Source organism: Brassica oleracea, chromosome C6 (assembly GCF_000695525.1).
Source record: "Brassica oleracea var. oleracea cultivar TO1000 chromosome C6, BOL, whole genome shotgun sequence".
NCBI lineage: Eukaryota > Viridiplantae > Streptophyta > Magnoliopsida > Brassicales > Brassicaceae > Brassica > Brassica oleracea.
In genome coordinates this window covers 5,040,137-5,056,477 of record NC_027753.1, presented here as the reverse complement: position 1 = coordinate 5,056,477, position 16,341 = coordinate 5,040,137, and the positions used below count along the sequence as shown (strand labels likewise).

Here is a 16,341-nt window from a genome sequence, read left to right as displayed (position 1 = left end):
AAGAAAAAGTTAGGGTTAATTACTAATTGTACTTGGATTAGATATAACCCAACATATTGAAATTGACTTTGCAGTTATGTTAGCTCGGACAATTAATTGTCATTGGACGGGACACTAGAGTGCTTAAAAACCCTAAACCAATAAAAGAAGCATCCCCGAAACACAACAATCGTAAAACCTTACTTATCAAAAAAAAAAAAAACAATCGTAAAACCTAAACCAATAAAAGGCCGGCCCAAACGAGATTTATTGTTATACAAATAACTTGGCTTTCTTCTCTGTAGGGTTATTTTCTTTCAACTTCAACTTCCCCATGGCGAGTTCTAGCAAAGCTAATTCACTGGGTAAGCGAAAGCCGGAAGATGATTTGGACACTGAACCGGTTCTGAGGAGACATAAATCCGAGGCGAAGGAGACAAAGTCTGACGAGTCGGCTTTAAACTCAGCCAAGGTATAATTTCTGTTAGATACTTTTTAATATATCGTATAACAAGTTTGTGTTTTAGCTATATTTCTGTCAGATACTTTTTAATATATCGTATAACAAGTTTGTGTTTTAGCTATATTTCTGTTAGATACTTTTAATATATCGTATAACAAGTTTGTGTTTTAGCTAATCTTCTTGCTCTTATTCTTATATTCATTGTAACAGGAGACAATTGAAGGACTTGAACTTGATGAAGATCCAGATTTTGTTGAGGTAATATCTTCTTAATATCTGTTGTCACAAACTCGGAAGTCGGAAGACAGACGCACATAGTAGGGATGAAATCTACGCAAGTTAAAAGTCCTTTTCTCCTTATAGTCTTGCTGCTAACACGCTTTGATCCTAAATTCAGGAAGCTGCAGGACCACCTAATAAGAAGCTCTTTCTTGACAAACTCTCTAGCCAAACTGAAATATCAGATGTGTAAGTAGAACCCTTCAGTTTCCACTTTGATCAAACTTACTTTTCATAGACTGATATATCCTCTATTCCATTTTGCCAGCATCGACTTCTTCAAAGATGTTGGACAAGTTGTTGGTGTTCGACTTATGCTAAACCACAAGGGCGGCCGTGTGGACAAACGTGTGGGCAGGCGTGTGGAAAATCGTCTGGGTTTAGGCTTTGTTGAATTTGCTTCTTCTGACGAAGCTAAGAAGGTGAGAGGAGTTTATAGTAATATGATTAAAAGTATTTTTAGCATCTACTTATGATGAAATCATGCTAGGCGCTGAAAATGAAGACCGGTGAATATTGGAGCCGTAACAAGGTTTTTCTTAAAGTGGCAGCTACATCCCTTCCACCCAAGTAAATTGATTTATGTTTATGTAACTTTCTGCTGCCACTACACAAGTTTAACGCTATTGTTTTTCTTGTTTATCAGGTATTGCGTAGATCACAATGTGTGGTAAGGGTTTTAACTATTTGTTATCAATGGCATACATTGAAATTTCACAAGGTTTTCTGATATTCCAGGTACGAAGACTACCTTCAACGGGAAGGCCTTCTGATAGAAGGACTTGATGAAATTCCAGATTCTGCTGAGGTACCTCTTGTTATTTTCTTCAAAAAATTTCAGACACATTTGGCTTTTCATTACACAACTGTAGCCACCTCGTCTTATTCTCTAGAATGAATCTGCTTTTTGTTGTTATGCAATCTAACACACTCTCCTGCTGACTTCAGGAACCTGCCATACCAAAAAAGACGCTCTTTGTGGGCCGTTTCTCTCCCCAAACTAAACCAAGAGATATGTTAGTAGCTCCTTTAATCTTGGTTTTAAATGGCGACCGCTTTGAACGCCATGGCGAGTGGCGACCGCTGGCGATCTCCAAAACGCCAGAACCCCTCATGGCCATGCGAGGTACACATGTCGACCGCCTTTGCTCGCTTTTCTTATTTACTGGGTGTCGACCATAGCGTCGCTTCGTTGTTGAGAAACAAACCAAGTTGGTTTAACAGAATTTTGGTTTCTAAATCCACAATGGTTAAGTAAAATAGTACTATACTCTAAATATACTAAACAGAAAGCCCTAATCCATCTAAAACCCTAATTACTTCAACAATAGTACTATATAATAGTAACATGACCCTATCGTTTTTCTTAAGTTCTTGCTTTCTCGGCTAGATACACGGGCAGTAACTCTTCTTTATTTATGCAAAGGGCAAATCTCCAAAATAACACTTTTTTAAGTTTATGTCACAAAAATAGTCCTTAAAAAATTAAAATGACCAAAATAGCATTTTATGTTTTGAAAAATATAAATTTTTTTTATTTTTCTGAAATCTTATTCCAAAACCCCACTCACCAGCTCTAAACCCTAAAACCTAAACTCTAAACCCTAAACCCTAAACCCTAAACCCTAAATCCTAAACCTTAAACCCTAAACCCTAAACTCCACCCCTTAATTCTAAACCCTAAACCCTAAACCTCACCCCTAAACTCTAAACCCTAAACCCTAAACCCTAAACTTCTAAACCGTAAACCCTACTCTAAACCCTAAATCCTAAATCCTAAACTCCACCCCTTGACTCTAAACCTTAATGTCTAAATTAATTTACTATTGGGGTATAAATGTATATTTATTTCTTTTGATAAAACATTAAGTGCTATTTTGGTCATTTTTATTTTTATAGGCTATATTTGTGACAAAAACTTTTTTATTGCTATCCTAGTCATTTTTTCTTATGCAAATCTCTCTTTGACATAGGGTTCATAGGATTTTAAGTTGATGTTCATTACGTATATCATTTTTTTGTTATCTTGTTTTGTTTTAGATTTCGGGTTTTGTTTTGAATTGGTGTTTTGCTTTGGTATTATGCTTTGAATATGTGTTTTCATTTGGTGTTTTATGTTTTCTACATTTATTTTATCAATGAATAAGGTGTTTTGGTTTCTGAAATATATTCTTTAGGGGTAGAAGCTGACTGTAATTTGGCTTTGGGATACAAATGGCGATCGCCATAAAAAGCCATGGCGTGTGGCGAGTGTCGACCCTCCTAACGCCAAGAGTCGCCATTCGAAATTTAAAACCCAGCCTTTAATTTCCTTTTTCTATCTCTGGAAAAGTTTTTGCTGACTGATATCTTATCCTGACTGCATCGATTTCTTCAAAGATGTTGGAGGAGTTTCTTATGTTCGACTTATAGGAGACCACACGGGCAAGCATGTGGGTTATGGCTTTGTTGATTTTGCTTCTGTGAATGATGCAAATAAGGTGAGAGCTTACTTTATACTACTGATGATAGGTAGTCATTTGAATTCAATTGCTTATAATCTCTTTCATACTGCAGGCGCTGCAACAGAAGAATGGTGAATCTTTGCACGACTGTAAAATTTTTCTTGAACTGGCTAATAATGGAGCGACGTACCTTCCACCCAAGTAAATTGTGTTTTTTTTTTTGTTGTTTCTGTAACACTTTCTTTTATCCTATTGCTCGAGTTTTGATACCATTACAGAAGATTAACGCCTTCTTTCTTTTTTTTAGGTATTGCCTAGATTACAAGGTTTGGTAAGGACTTTTAACTATTTACCTCTTTGAGCTTGTTATGAATAATAGCACATTGGCTTAAGTTTTTGATATAATATTTCAGGTTCGAAGAAAGCCTTCCGGTTGAAGGACTTGATGCAACTCCCGATTTTGCTGAGGTGCCTCTTCTTTATTATCTTCAAAATTTGTCAGGCGATTAATAACACATGTGTTGCTAACAAAACATAGCTGTTAAATTCAGGCAACTGCCGTACCAAAGAAGACTCTCTTTATTTCCCATCTCTCACACCAGAAAACTATCATATCAGATATGTAAGCAAAATTTTTCTCTTTGAGTTAGTTTTTCATGACTTATATATTTTGCCCTCCATTTCGACAGCATCGATTTCTTCAAAGATGCTGGGGAAGTTGTTCGGGTTCGACTTATTCTAGACCAGTGTGGTGAGCATGCGGGCTGTGGCTTTGTTGAGTTTGCTTCTTCTAACGAAGCAAATAAGGTGAGAGTAGTAATAATGTAAAATTTATTTACCTAGTCATTTGCTGATTAAATCTTTTATCATGTAGGCGCTGCAGCAAAAGAACGGTGAATATTTGCACAACAGCAGCATTTTTCTTGATGTGGCGAATAATGAATTTGCAGAGAACCTTCCACCCAAGTAAATTGATTACTGTTTTTGTAAAACCATTTGCTTGAGTTTATATGCCATTAACGCTATCTTCCTTTTTTTTTTTTTTTTTTTGTTAATTAGGCATTGCATAGATCACAAGGTTTGGTAAGGGTTTAACCACTTGTTTTAAAGAGCACATACGTTTTTGTTACACATGGAGTGTTCACACGGGTTTATTTTTGATATTGATCCAGGTTCAATGAAGACTTGCTTCAAAGTGAAAGTTTTGTGATAGAAGAAGATAAGACACCTGCTGAGGTAACTATTCTTATCATCTTCAAAATATGATATGTCAGGCTTCAGAAGAAACGCTTAGCGTTTAGTAACACAACTGTTGCCGGGGATGAGTTTGTTGTTATGCAGTTCAAGTCCTTTTCCTCTAAAGATTCGTGCTTGCTAACACAGTTGGTTGTTAATTTCAGAACGTACTCCTTGTTGCCAACCTCTCTCCACAAACAACTAAAATATCACATATGTAAGTAGCATCTTAAATTTCCATGTTGCTTAAGTTTTTCATGACTGATATTTTTTTAATCCTCTACATTGACAGCATCAAGTTCTTCAAAAATGTTGGAGACGTTGTCAGTGTTCGACTTATTGTTAACCGCGAGTGTAAGCATGTGGGCTATGGCTTTATTGAGTTTGCTTCTCCTTATGAAGCACAGGAGGTGAGACTAGTTTTGTTTTAATGATGAAAAGAGTATTAAAACTTAGCTGATAAATCTTTTTTTAACTGTAGGCGCTGAAAATGGTGAATGGTGCATATATGGACGATCATAAGATTATGTTGATGAAAGGACTTGATCAAACTACTCCCGATTTTGTTGAGGTAGCTTTTCTTATGATCTTCAAATATGTCAGGCTTAAAAGAAATGCTTAGCAGTACAACTGTTGCCACAAAGTCTAAAGATTACTTATTCTGTGGATGAGTCTTCTTTTTGAAGTGCTTTTCTCCTTTTGAGTCGTGCTAACACACTAGGCTGTTAAATTCAGGCAGTTGCCACCTCAAGAAGTAAGACGCTCTATGTTGCCAATCTCCCTCGCGAAAAAACTGAAATATCACATATGTAAGTAGCACCTTTAATTTCCTCTTTTGTTCTCGGAGCAAGACTAATATTTTTTTTCCTGACAGCATCGATTTCTTCAAAGATGTTGGACAAGTTGTTCATGTTCGACTTATTTGCAACCTCATGGGCAATCATGTGGGCACTGGCTTTGTTGAGTTTGCTTCTGCTGATGAAGCAAAGAAGGCGAGGAGTTTATTTTAATGATTAAAAGTATTTTAGTAGTCATTTGAAAGTTTGATTGCTGATAAAAAATTCTTTTTTTACTTAGGCGCTGGAAAAGAAAAATGGTGAACATTTTCACCGTCGCAAAATTTTTCTTGATGTTCCTAAGAAGGCTCAAGGCCGATTCAAGTATGTTTATGCAAACCTGATTCCAACTTGTTGCTTGAGTTTTTGATACAGAAGACTAACGCTATTATTATTGTTGATTAGGTATTGCATTGATCACAAGGTTTGGTAAGGAATTTAACTAAATTTGTCATGAGCACTTTGGTTATAGTTGTTTCTATTCATTGATAGATGATACTTTCTTTTTTTTATATTCTAGGTACGAAAACTACCTTCGACAAGAAAGCCTTTTGATAGGAGCTGACGAAACTCCCGATTTTGCTGAGGTACCTGTTCTTGTTATCTTTCAAATTATGTCCTGCTCGTTGGCATTTAATAACACAACTGTTGTCACAAAGTCTAAAGATACTTATTGGTTACTAAATACAGGAAAATGCCGTTAGGAGAAAGACACTCTTTGTTGCCAATCTTTCTCACCACAATAACGAATTGCAGATTTCAAATATGTAAGTAGCACCTTTAATTACCTATTTCGTTCTTGTAGCAAGTTTTTGATGACTGATATTTCAACTTTCATTTTTACAGTTCCAAAATCTTCAAAGATGTTGTACAAGTTGTTCGTGTTCGACTTATTGTAGACCACTGTGGTGAGCATGTGAACTGTGGGTTTGTTGAGTTTGCTTCTTCTAATGAAGCACAGAAGGTGATGATGAAAAATAGTGTATACTTATGATGAAGAATATCTGAAAGTAAGATATGCTGATTAAATCTTCTTATCCTGCAGGCGCTACGACACCGGAAAAGAAGATGTAAGCTTATTTTCTACGAGGCTGAAATAGCTGCTACGTACCCTTTCCGACACAAGTAAATTAATGTTCCCTGTGTAGATTTGTTTCGCTAACGCATTGCTTTTGTGTTGATGTCATAAAAAAGTATTAACACTATTGTTTTTGTTAATTAGGTACAACCTTGCACAAAAGCTTTGGTATGTGATTTAAGTATATGCTTTTTTAATTTTTGTTATCAAGAGTCTGATAAGGGGGTTTGATATATTCCAGGTACGAGGACAAGCTTCGACGAGAATATTTGAAGACCGCCCCGAATCTGAAGATCGCCTTCACTGACGAGTGATAGAAAACGATGAAGGGCTCTTTGGTGTTTTTACCTACAGTGGCAACTTAGTTTATAACTTTTTATTATCAGTAAAATAAGTGTAATGTTTAAATGCCTTACTTTGATCTCACTGCAACGCTCTGGTTTTTTTTTTATCACTATGACTTTTTATAACTGTCCGCGACAAGATAGAGGTTAGATCAACTGCTTTTCTCACACTGGGAGACCAGCCCCGAGTACCAAATAACTTCTAAAAGTTCTCACTACCCCTTGTCTTTTCTCACTATTCTTTGTTTGGAGCATTTTTAGTATTTGTTTGAATATGACTTGTTTTTTATTCACTGCAAGCTAAAGATACATCTTCTGATCAGATATAATAATTTGCATTTGGAAAAGGGACAGAAACTGATGCTTATTATTTCACTATATGCACACAACTTAACAGAAACTGATTTAAATTTCCTACAAACCTTTGGGCAATGGAATGGAATGTACGAAGAATTTAAGACAGTTTCAGGTAACGTTTGCAACGTATTGTTATCAATTGGTGAAGATGGTTTCGGAACCAAAAGAATGACCAGCATTTGAAACCTATCTGGAAGACATCAAGCTTCTCAAAGGAAGTTTTTTCAACTCAGACATCGTCCATGTATCTCGGACGGCGAACCTTCGGGCGGATAGCTTAGCACGCAGTGCTAGGAAACAACTGTCCTTTGTCGTTCACATGGATGCGGAGTTACCGATCTGGTTTACAGAGTCAACATGAGTCTGTAAATGCTTTGCTGTCAAAAAAAAAAAAGGAAATTAATATTACATAATCTTTTACAATTATATTTTGTCTAGGATTTTTTTTTAAAAAAAATTATATCAAATAACTATTTCCAGTTAATGTTAACTATTTTTAAAAGTTGTAATTTTCAAAATTCGTCTTTTTCAATATCATTAATATTTTTACAATTTTTCTTATTAATTGAATAATTGTTACTATCATGTTTATCATTAAATTTTTGAAGTAAAAATTACTATTAAATAAAATTTTACAATTTTCTCTGGTCACGATATAAAGAAAAAAGAAAATTTTTTAATTTGTTAAGATTAGAAAAGAATTTTATTTTAGAAATCTCTTTTATTTAATATTTTAGGAAAATAATAGAATTTTTTATTGACACGTTCACAATCTAATGTTTTAATTGACACATATCACAATCATATCAATTGAAATATTTGACGTTAATTTTAGTTTATATTTTTTAATACTAAATTATTAAAAAGTAAAGTTAGTTAATTATAAGAAAAATAAGTTTACTTTTACGTTTTTATTTGATTTAGACTTTTAAAAAGGAAATTAATTATTTTATTTTTTAGATTTTTATACAACTATTTTATTTTTAGTAGAAAAATTATGTTTAATTATTTATATATTATGTTTTATACATACAAACACATATTTATCATATTCACACATACTTATGTACGACAATAACAACAAAATTAAAATTTATGCTAGCATCATAAGATGTAATAATGTTAATAAAAAGTTTAGTTATATCAAAAAATTAAAAGAAAATACTAATGTAATAATTTTCATGTAAATATTATTGTGTTTTGTAAAATATGTGGGAGCTTAAACCTAAATATAGATGTGAAATATTTGTAGCTATTTTTTGTCATAATTTTTTAACATATAATTATCTATTAAAAAAGGAAATTTATTTACTTATAAGAAAATAATAAGAGTATTTTAAAAAAATATTTTTTAATTATGCTTTTAAAAAGGTAATATTATTTATTTTAATGTTAGTTTTTCTTCATGTTTTTATTAAATAATTTATTGTACTTTTAGGGTTTTACAATTCGTTTTTGTTTAACATTTTTTAAAAAAAAATTAATATTTATCTTTTATGATTCTCTATCTTTAGTATCTTTTAAAACAAACATTATAATGAAAAATAATAATAACAATAATAATAATAATAATGATATTAATAATATTAATAATAATAAGACTATTAAATAATATTTATAATTAATTTTTAAGAAAAATCATTTTTATTATTTTAGTATATATATTTTGATTATGATATAGTTTAACACATATCACATTTTTAAATATATAACTACCATTTGTCACAATCATGTTAATTAGCAATTTTAGAAAAGAAAAATTATAGTAAATAAATTGTTTTCAAATCTATTTTTAGGATTTTTATAAAGGAAAAATTCTAAAAATATTACTACTAAATATTTTTTATAAATCGTTTTTGCTATTAAATAATTTTTAAAAGTAGTTTTTTCAAATTCGTTTTTATTATCTTATTATATATATTTTAATCATTATATATTTAAACACATGTCACACATTATTAGAAGGAAAATTATAATCAAAAAATCTTTTGCAATTATCTTTTTATTAGGATTTTAAAAAAGGAAAATTACCATTAAATAATATATAATAAGATTTTTAGTAAAATTTATTTTTGTTAATATCTTAGTATACATATTTTTAATTATCAGATAGATTAACACCTGTCACAATCTTAAATATGTAATTGTTATGTGTCACGATCATGTTAATTAGCAACTTTAAAAAACCAAGCTTTATATAATAAGATATATTTTAATCGTTATATATTTAAACACATGTCACACATTATTAGAAGGAAAATTATAATCAAATAATCTTTTGCAATTATCTTTTTATTAGGATTTTAAAAAAGGAAAATTGCCATTAAATAATATATAATAAGGTTTTTAATAAAATTTGTTTTTGTTAATATCTTAGTATATATATTTTAAATTATGAGATAGATTAACACGTGTCACAATCTTAAATATGTAATTGCTATGTGTCACGATCATGTTAATTATTAACTTTAAAAAACCAAGCTTTATATAATAAGATGCTCTAGAATTCTTTGAAATGGAATTCATTTTTATTTTTATCAAATTAAATAAAACATAATGTTTACCCTCTTGTTAACAAATATGAGTGTTTAAATTTAGTTATTTATAATATTATGGATTACTAATTTCTATTATGTAAAAACTATTATAATTATTAACTTAATATGTTTACAAAATATTTTAAATAGTATTAACCAAAATATCTTCATGTTAGATAAAAACTAATATCTAATAATATAAATAAAATCCATAAAATACTTTTAAAAAAAATAAATTTATGGTATTTTGGTATTTTGATATTTTGATATAAAACCGAATAAACCGAAACAGACGGTATATAAACCAAACCAAAGTAAATATGGTTTTAATATGGTAGCTATTTTTCATAAACCAAAATATCGAAAAACCGGAAAAATCGAATCGAAACCGAACCGGTATCCGGATTGAACACCACTAGATGGACTGGATCATTTTTTATTAAAAATGGTGGAACTAAAATATGATTAATATATTATGGGTTGATCAGATTAGACATTTAACAAATTATAACACAAAAACTATATTTTTTCCACCGAACACATTCTTGAAAAAATTGAACAGTATTGTTCCCACAGTTGAATTATTTTGACATTTATCTTCTATATGGTTTTGAAAAGTTTCAGATCAACCATTGAATTGATACATGTCATTTTAATGCTTTTAGTTGTTTTGTTAAGAAAAACTTTTATTTTTGTAATTTAAAGTCGTTTTAAAAAATTCAAAATATAACATATAAGAAAAAATCTAAAATATAAGAAAAATAAAATATATATGGTTTCCTTATTTTTGTAATTTAAAGTTGTTTAAAAAATTAAATATAACATATATAGTTTCCTCATTTATGTAATTTCAAAGTCATTTTTTAAAAAATCAAAATATAACATATAAGAAAAAAAATCTAATTTTTTATTATATGGTTAATGTGATTGTTTAATCTTTTTAATAATATAAAATTAAACAAAAAATGAAGAATGATGCAAAAATTGTTATCAAATCTTTATTATTCATAGTCATTAATTATCATATATATATATATATATATATGTTAATCATATTAGGTAATTCTGTAGCTTTTATTTAAGGAAAAAATACACATTTCTTATACTTTGGGTTATACAATGTTGTTAGTATATTTTTAAACTATACTTTATATTATATGCTCTAGAATTCTTTGAAATGAAATTTAGAAAGCATTTAGAAGTGTCACCTAGACTTGGGGTTTTTTTTTTAATTACTACAAAATTAAGGTTCTAATTTTTTAAATGCTTCTCAATTAATATATAGGGGATAACATAAAACGATTTGTAACACCTTGCTGGTACATAAACAATCTTGCCTGCATCCGTGATACCAATTAAGTTGCAAACTATTTTCAAACTCTGATCATAGTAATGAAAAGGCACAAGAAAGGTTTTAGGAGACCAAACATGTTTCTCTGCATCCTGTAAAATCCACAATGTCATGCTATGACCTGGACTATTACTTCTAAGACAACCGAACATTCCCTGATATATGAGTACAGAAGAATACCCAAAAACATTTCACGGATATTTTATCATACGGAACTTTTCAGATCTGACATCAAAGCTCATTATAAACCCAATTCTATCTGTCTTGTCAGTATATGCTGTATAATAAATAAAGCCGTTAGTGCATATATAGGCAGGGTAAGAGTAAACATAATGCTTATGGTTGGTTTTGATCCTTCTCCATGATTCTTGAGCTGATCCCAATGTTAAAACACAACCCTCGTCAGTGGTTTCACCAAAACGAATGCACAAAACTTTGTATTTAGCATCAGTTGGATCATATCCTAATAAGAATGTTGCATACTTCCATTTTTTCGGGTTTGGTTAGGGTGTACAACTTTCTCGTTGTAGGGTTCCAGATTATGAGTTTTTTTTGCTTTTTGAAAGAAGCAGATCAAGTCGTGGACAGATGCTGTAGATGCAAAGATCAGATGGACGTTCTGATACAGACGCAAGTACAACAGCGAATGAAGCAGAGTCTGCAACAGAGAAGTGTACGTGTAGATGAACAAATCAAGATGAAGATTGCGGCTTGAAGAATGGATTGCGGATCAAGGCTAAGTTGATACGAAGATATCTTGGGGAGCAAGCTTGAAGAGATTCACCTTGGATAAGGGAGATCTCACGATGAAAGTTTTCTAAAAGACTTTGGAGAGGTTTTAGGGAACTTGCTTTATTTGGGTAGATAGGGAATATTGGGTAGATAGGCGTGAATAGCCGACTTGGCTGTATTGTATATATAGTCAAACTCGATATGTGGATTAGGGTTGTCGAGAGAATTGTATTCTTAGCATAAGAGTGGAGTTCGCTAAGCTTGTAAGCGAGCGAATAACACTAAGGGCTAAGGGGTAGAGGTTCTAGAGATCTTGTATTCGATCTTAGGACGTGTGAGGCTAGGGGAGCAAGTCGAGAAGGGTCTTGATCTTGTTCGAGTTCTGTTTAAAGAGATACTAGTAAGTTCGCTTTAAAAGAATACTAGTAATAACACATATCTTTGTAGAGATATTCTCTGGTGTACTATGTGCTTTTACTCTATGAGTTTGTTCTTGCATTTACAAGTGGTATCAGAGCAGTCACCCGTTCAATTATATAACAGGTGAGATCATGCGGAAGAAATTGAGAACTATCATGAGCTGGTGTCAAGCACAAGGGTGATGTTGGATGGATCCAACTACGGACTTTGGAAGTCACGAATGAGGTCTATCATTCGAGGGATTGATGCCATGGCGTGGAAATCTGTGACAACTGGATGGTCAGAACCAAAGGCTAAGGACGAGAATGGTGTTGAATTCAACAAAGAAGAAGAACTTTGGACCGAAACATAACTCAAGATGGCGAAGTTCAACTCCAGAGCACTTTCAGTTATACACGCCAGTGTTACAAAGAATTACTTTGAGCTGATTAAAGGATGTAAGACTACCAAGGAAGCATGGGAAATATTGCAAACTCACTTCGAAGGAACGTCAAAAGTGAAGAGATGACGACTGGATTATCTAGCATCCAAGTTTGAGAATCTCAAAATGGGAGAAAGTGAATCAGTTGTAGAATTCAGCTCACAGCTCAGTGGCATAGCTCAGGAATCCTTGGTATTGGGAAAGAAATACAAGGATAAGAAGCTGGTCAAGAAGTTTCTAAGGTGTTTACCATCTAAGTATACCGCATACAAGGCAACTATGTCAGTCTCACTAAACACAGATGAGATAAGCTTTGATGAAGTAGTAGGGATGCTGAGAGCACATGAAATGGAGATTGACGGAGGAAAGAAAGGAAAGGGAGTTGCACTGGTATCACAAGATTCAGATGACAAAGAAGATGACGATGATCCAGTAAGTATGCTTGTTAGGCGATTTGACAGAGTCCTTCATAGATCCGAATCAGGTCAGAGAAGAGGAATTACATCACAACGTGCTGCAGAAGGTGAGAAACGAATATCTGAGTCAGAAAAGAACGATCATAAGAGGTTAAGTGTCATGAGTGCAAGGGGTATGGACATTACAAAACTGATTGTCCAACTGTTCGGAGGAGATAAATCAAGTGCTACAAGTGCAAAGGAATTGGACACACTCAACTGGAATGCATCAACGATCAGAAGAGGAGACGTGAGAAATCTATGATCGGGATTGATGAGATAGACTCAGAAGAAGACAGTGATGAAGAAGAGCTGGTAACTTCGTAGCATTCATTGGCATCACCGGGTTTGTGGAAGGAGAAAATGATACTGATGATGATCAGTCAAGTGCAGATGGTGATGATGGAATGAGCTATCAAGAACTGTGTCAGACGGTAGTTCAGATTGGTAAGGAGAATCTATGTCTCAAAAAGGAGAAAAGCTGGCTGGAAGACACGGTGATAAAGCTCAGGAAAGAACTTGATGATGAAAGAAAGAAGGAGGCAAATACCTCAGATCTGAAAAAGGAGAATGTACGACTTGCTGTTCATATTGAATTACTAGAGAAGAGAAGGCTCGATCATCGGTCTTAAATGCCAAGCTGGAACATCATTGCAAGACTGTCAGAATGTTCACTAGGTCAAAGGAACTTGATAAAATCTTGAGTCTGGAAAGACAGGATCAGACTTCTCGAGGTCTAGGATACACTGGGTATGGAAAGAGTGATACAAAACCCATCAAATTTGTGCCAAGCGCCAACTCTAAAGGGAAAACAACAACTGAAGGTACTACCTCAAAGACTGGTTCTGAGAAAGTTAAGAATCTTCAGAAGGTGGGACAATCAGAGATTCAGCAGGAGAGAGGATGTTACTACTGTGGAAAAACGGGTCACATCAAGAAGAAATGCTATCACTTTTGGGAAAAAGTAAATCAGTTGCTGAGACAAGGAAAGTACTGGTGCAATGGCTCTCGAAATCAAGTCTGGATCAGGAAATCTGATTTAGGACGTACAAACAGTGAAATCAACTCAACGATCTAATCACGGAGGTCCAAGATGCAGCATGGCACTTGTATCAGAAGCAGTGGCATTGATATCCAAAGATGAAAATTCATGGTACTTCGACAGTAGTTGCTCTCGTCATATGACAGAAACACGCAAGAATCTTAGAGAGATAAAGCCATTGAAAGGAGGTAGAGTCACATTTGGAGATGGAAGCCAAGGAACGATCAACGGCAAGGGAATGACTGTTGAAACCAAACCACCTCTGAAGGATGTGTTCTTAGTCAAGGGATTAAAATCAAACCTAATCAGCATTAGTCAGTTGTGTGATGAAGGGTTGATAGTTCACTTCACAAGGAGAGAGTGCAAAGCTGTGAATGAGGGAAACATAGTCATGCTCCATGGAGTACGATCTGCTAAAAAGGGCTATGTATGGTAGAGTGTACAACAGTGCTTTGTTGCACATGATGAAACAAGTTTGTGGCATCAAAGACTTGGTCATATGAACATGAGGCATATGACCCACATCATCAGAAAAGGTGCAGTCAGAGGCATTCCTTAGCTGGAGGAAACAGAGAAGACTGTATGCGGACGGTGCAATCAATGAAAGCAGGTCAAAGTTCAACACAAGATGATTCAAGATATTCAATCAAACGATATGTGGTGGGGTCAAAATCGGTCACGACGGAATCGATGTCTGAAAGTCCTTAGAAAAACCTAATCTCGGTCAAAACTTCAAAAGTCGAGAAAACGAACAGCCGAAACAGATCGCCCGGCGAGCTCGACCCCGACACGGGCCAGCTCGCCCGGCGAGCACGGCCGTGTTGCCGGTCGAGTCGCCGGCGAGCTCGGCCGCGACACGGGCCAGCTCGCCCGGCGAGCACGGCCGTGTTGCTGGTCGACTCGCCGGCGAGCTCGGCCGTGACACGGGCCAGCTCGCACGGCGAGCACGACCGTGTTGCCGGTCGGCTCACCGGCGAGCTCGATCGTGCCCCGGATCGGCTCGTCCGGCGAGCGCGGCCAATTCTCCATGAACCATTCCGAACCCGGTCCCATCCCAGAACCATGCATCTTCGTCCGAAGTTTCCGTAACTCAGTCTTCGGGTCCGTGGATACGACACCAAGGTTGCGTCTAAAAAACATCGTCGAAAGTATTCAGGAAGTTGGGAAGGTTATGTCTCTCGAACAGTTTCCTATTCTTCGTAGTAGAGCGGGTTACGGTTGACTTAACACCAACTGCCTCAGCTATGCAAAGAAACAGGGTTCCGTTGGAAGAACCATGCCAATACAACGGCTACTTCGCGAGTAAAATCGTAAAAACGCTTAAGTCTCGATACGGCCCAAAGAGGATCCGAATTGCGGACAACGGCCCATCTTTGGTTCCAAAAGACTTGAACCCAAAGACTGGTATGGCGGTTTATCGCATCCGCGGGAAGAGATAAATGTCAAATTTCCGAAGATAATCACAAAAAAGAAGGAAATATGGAAAAGCCCGCTTCACGACAAATCCGGCCCGAGAAGAGGTAAACCGACCTAAGGAGGAGTATATAAGGAGGCCTTAGGACGAAGAGAAAGGGAGAGCATTCTAAAAGCAAACTTAATACTTAGAGCAATTTAGGCCTTTTTCCGTTTTTACTATCGAGCTGCGACTCGACAAGGTTAGAACTTAGGTGGCTAGACTAGCGAAAATACTGACAACTCTCGTGGCCTAGGATCCTACCTGTTGTTCACGCTCAAACGCGAATTCGGAAATAAGACCTCTTTGTTCTCTTTTCGCTCTTTTACGATTTATTGCTTTCGAATCTTTCATATTGATTGTGTTGTGCGTGGCCCAGCAGATAACCGGGACCTTCAGGGAAGGCTAGGTTAACTTGGCTTTCCTCCGATTAACAAAACTCGATGGTGTGAATTTCGGTTCCCACAGTTTGGCGCTAGAAGGAGGGGGTACGGATCTATCTCTCTCGCAACCACACACGCTCAGTCCGATATGACGACAAACGCTGACAAAGACCCGCAAATGCATGACGGGACTCCCTTTGATGCCAACGCTGATAAAACTCTAGCTGGAAACGTATCAACGGTCACTGCCGACACCGTGATACTAGACCAGATGAAGGAAATGTTCGCCTCCGCTCAGAAAAAGACGGACAAACAAGGAAAACTTGTGGCCTCTCTCGCAAAACAGGTGGACACCTTAACAAAACAGGTGGAAACCTTAACGGCGAAGGCCAGGAGCAAAGCCCCGCGCGGAACCACAAGAGCCCGCAGCGGTAGAAGATTTGATTTTGAGACTCCGGGCAATCGAGCTGCACACGCAGACAAGGCTTCCTCAGGCCAAAACCCTGATGAAACGCTCCAGCCAGGTGCACA

At 35.1% G+C, this 16,341-nt stretch overlaps 1 protein-coding gene, 1 long non-coding RNA gene and 1 pseudogene across 2 annotated transcripts; 2 read left to right on the top strand and 1 right to left on the bottom strand.

The window, feature by feature from the left end:
* Nucleotides 1-312: 312 nt before the first annotated feature.
* On the top strand, nt 313-5,921 carry LOC106297284 (polyadenylate-binding protein, cytoplasmic and nuclear-like). Its single transcript, XM_013733559.1, has 26 exons — nt 313-451; nt 653-700; nt 840-910; nt 990-1,143; nt 1,212-1,291; nt 1,368-1,391; nt 1,460-1,529; nt 1,670-1,737; nt 3,084-3,201; nt 3,278-3,366; nt 3,473-3,496; nt 3,579-3,633; nt 3,717-3,787; nt 3,855-3,972; nt 4,040-4,131; nt 4,225-4,248; nt 4,338-4,401; nt 4,566-4,618; nt 4,694-4,811; nt 4,883-4,972; nt 5,137-5,210; nt 5,276-5,393; nt 5,479-5,561; nt 5,643-5,666; nt 5,758-5,824; nt 5,904-5,921. Exons 1-26 carry the CDS (start codon nt 314-316, stop codon nt 5,919-5,921), a joined length of 1,953 nt encoding a protein of 650 aa, XP_013589013.1. The 5' UTR covers nt 313.
* An 8-nt stretch (nt 5,922-5,929) lies between these two features.
* On the top strand, nt 5,930-6,714 carry LOC106299219. Its single transcript, XR_001261720.1, has 5 exons — nt 5,930-6,004; nt 6,084-6,201; nt 6,283-6,362; nt 6,460-6,483; nt 6,557-6,714. It is a non-coding gene; the product is annotated as an uncharacterized LOC106299219 (long non-coding RNA).
* A 97-nt stretch (nt 6,715-6,811) lies between these two features.
* Nucleotides 6,812-12,308, bottom strand: LOC106297283 (annotated as a pseudogene).
* Nucleotides 12,309-16,341: the final 4,033 nt, after the last annotated feature.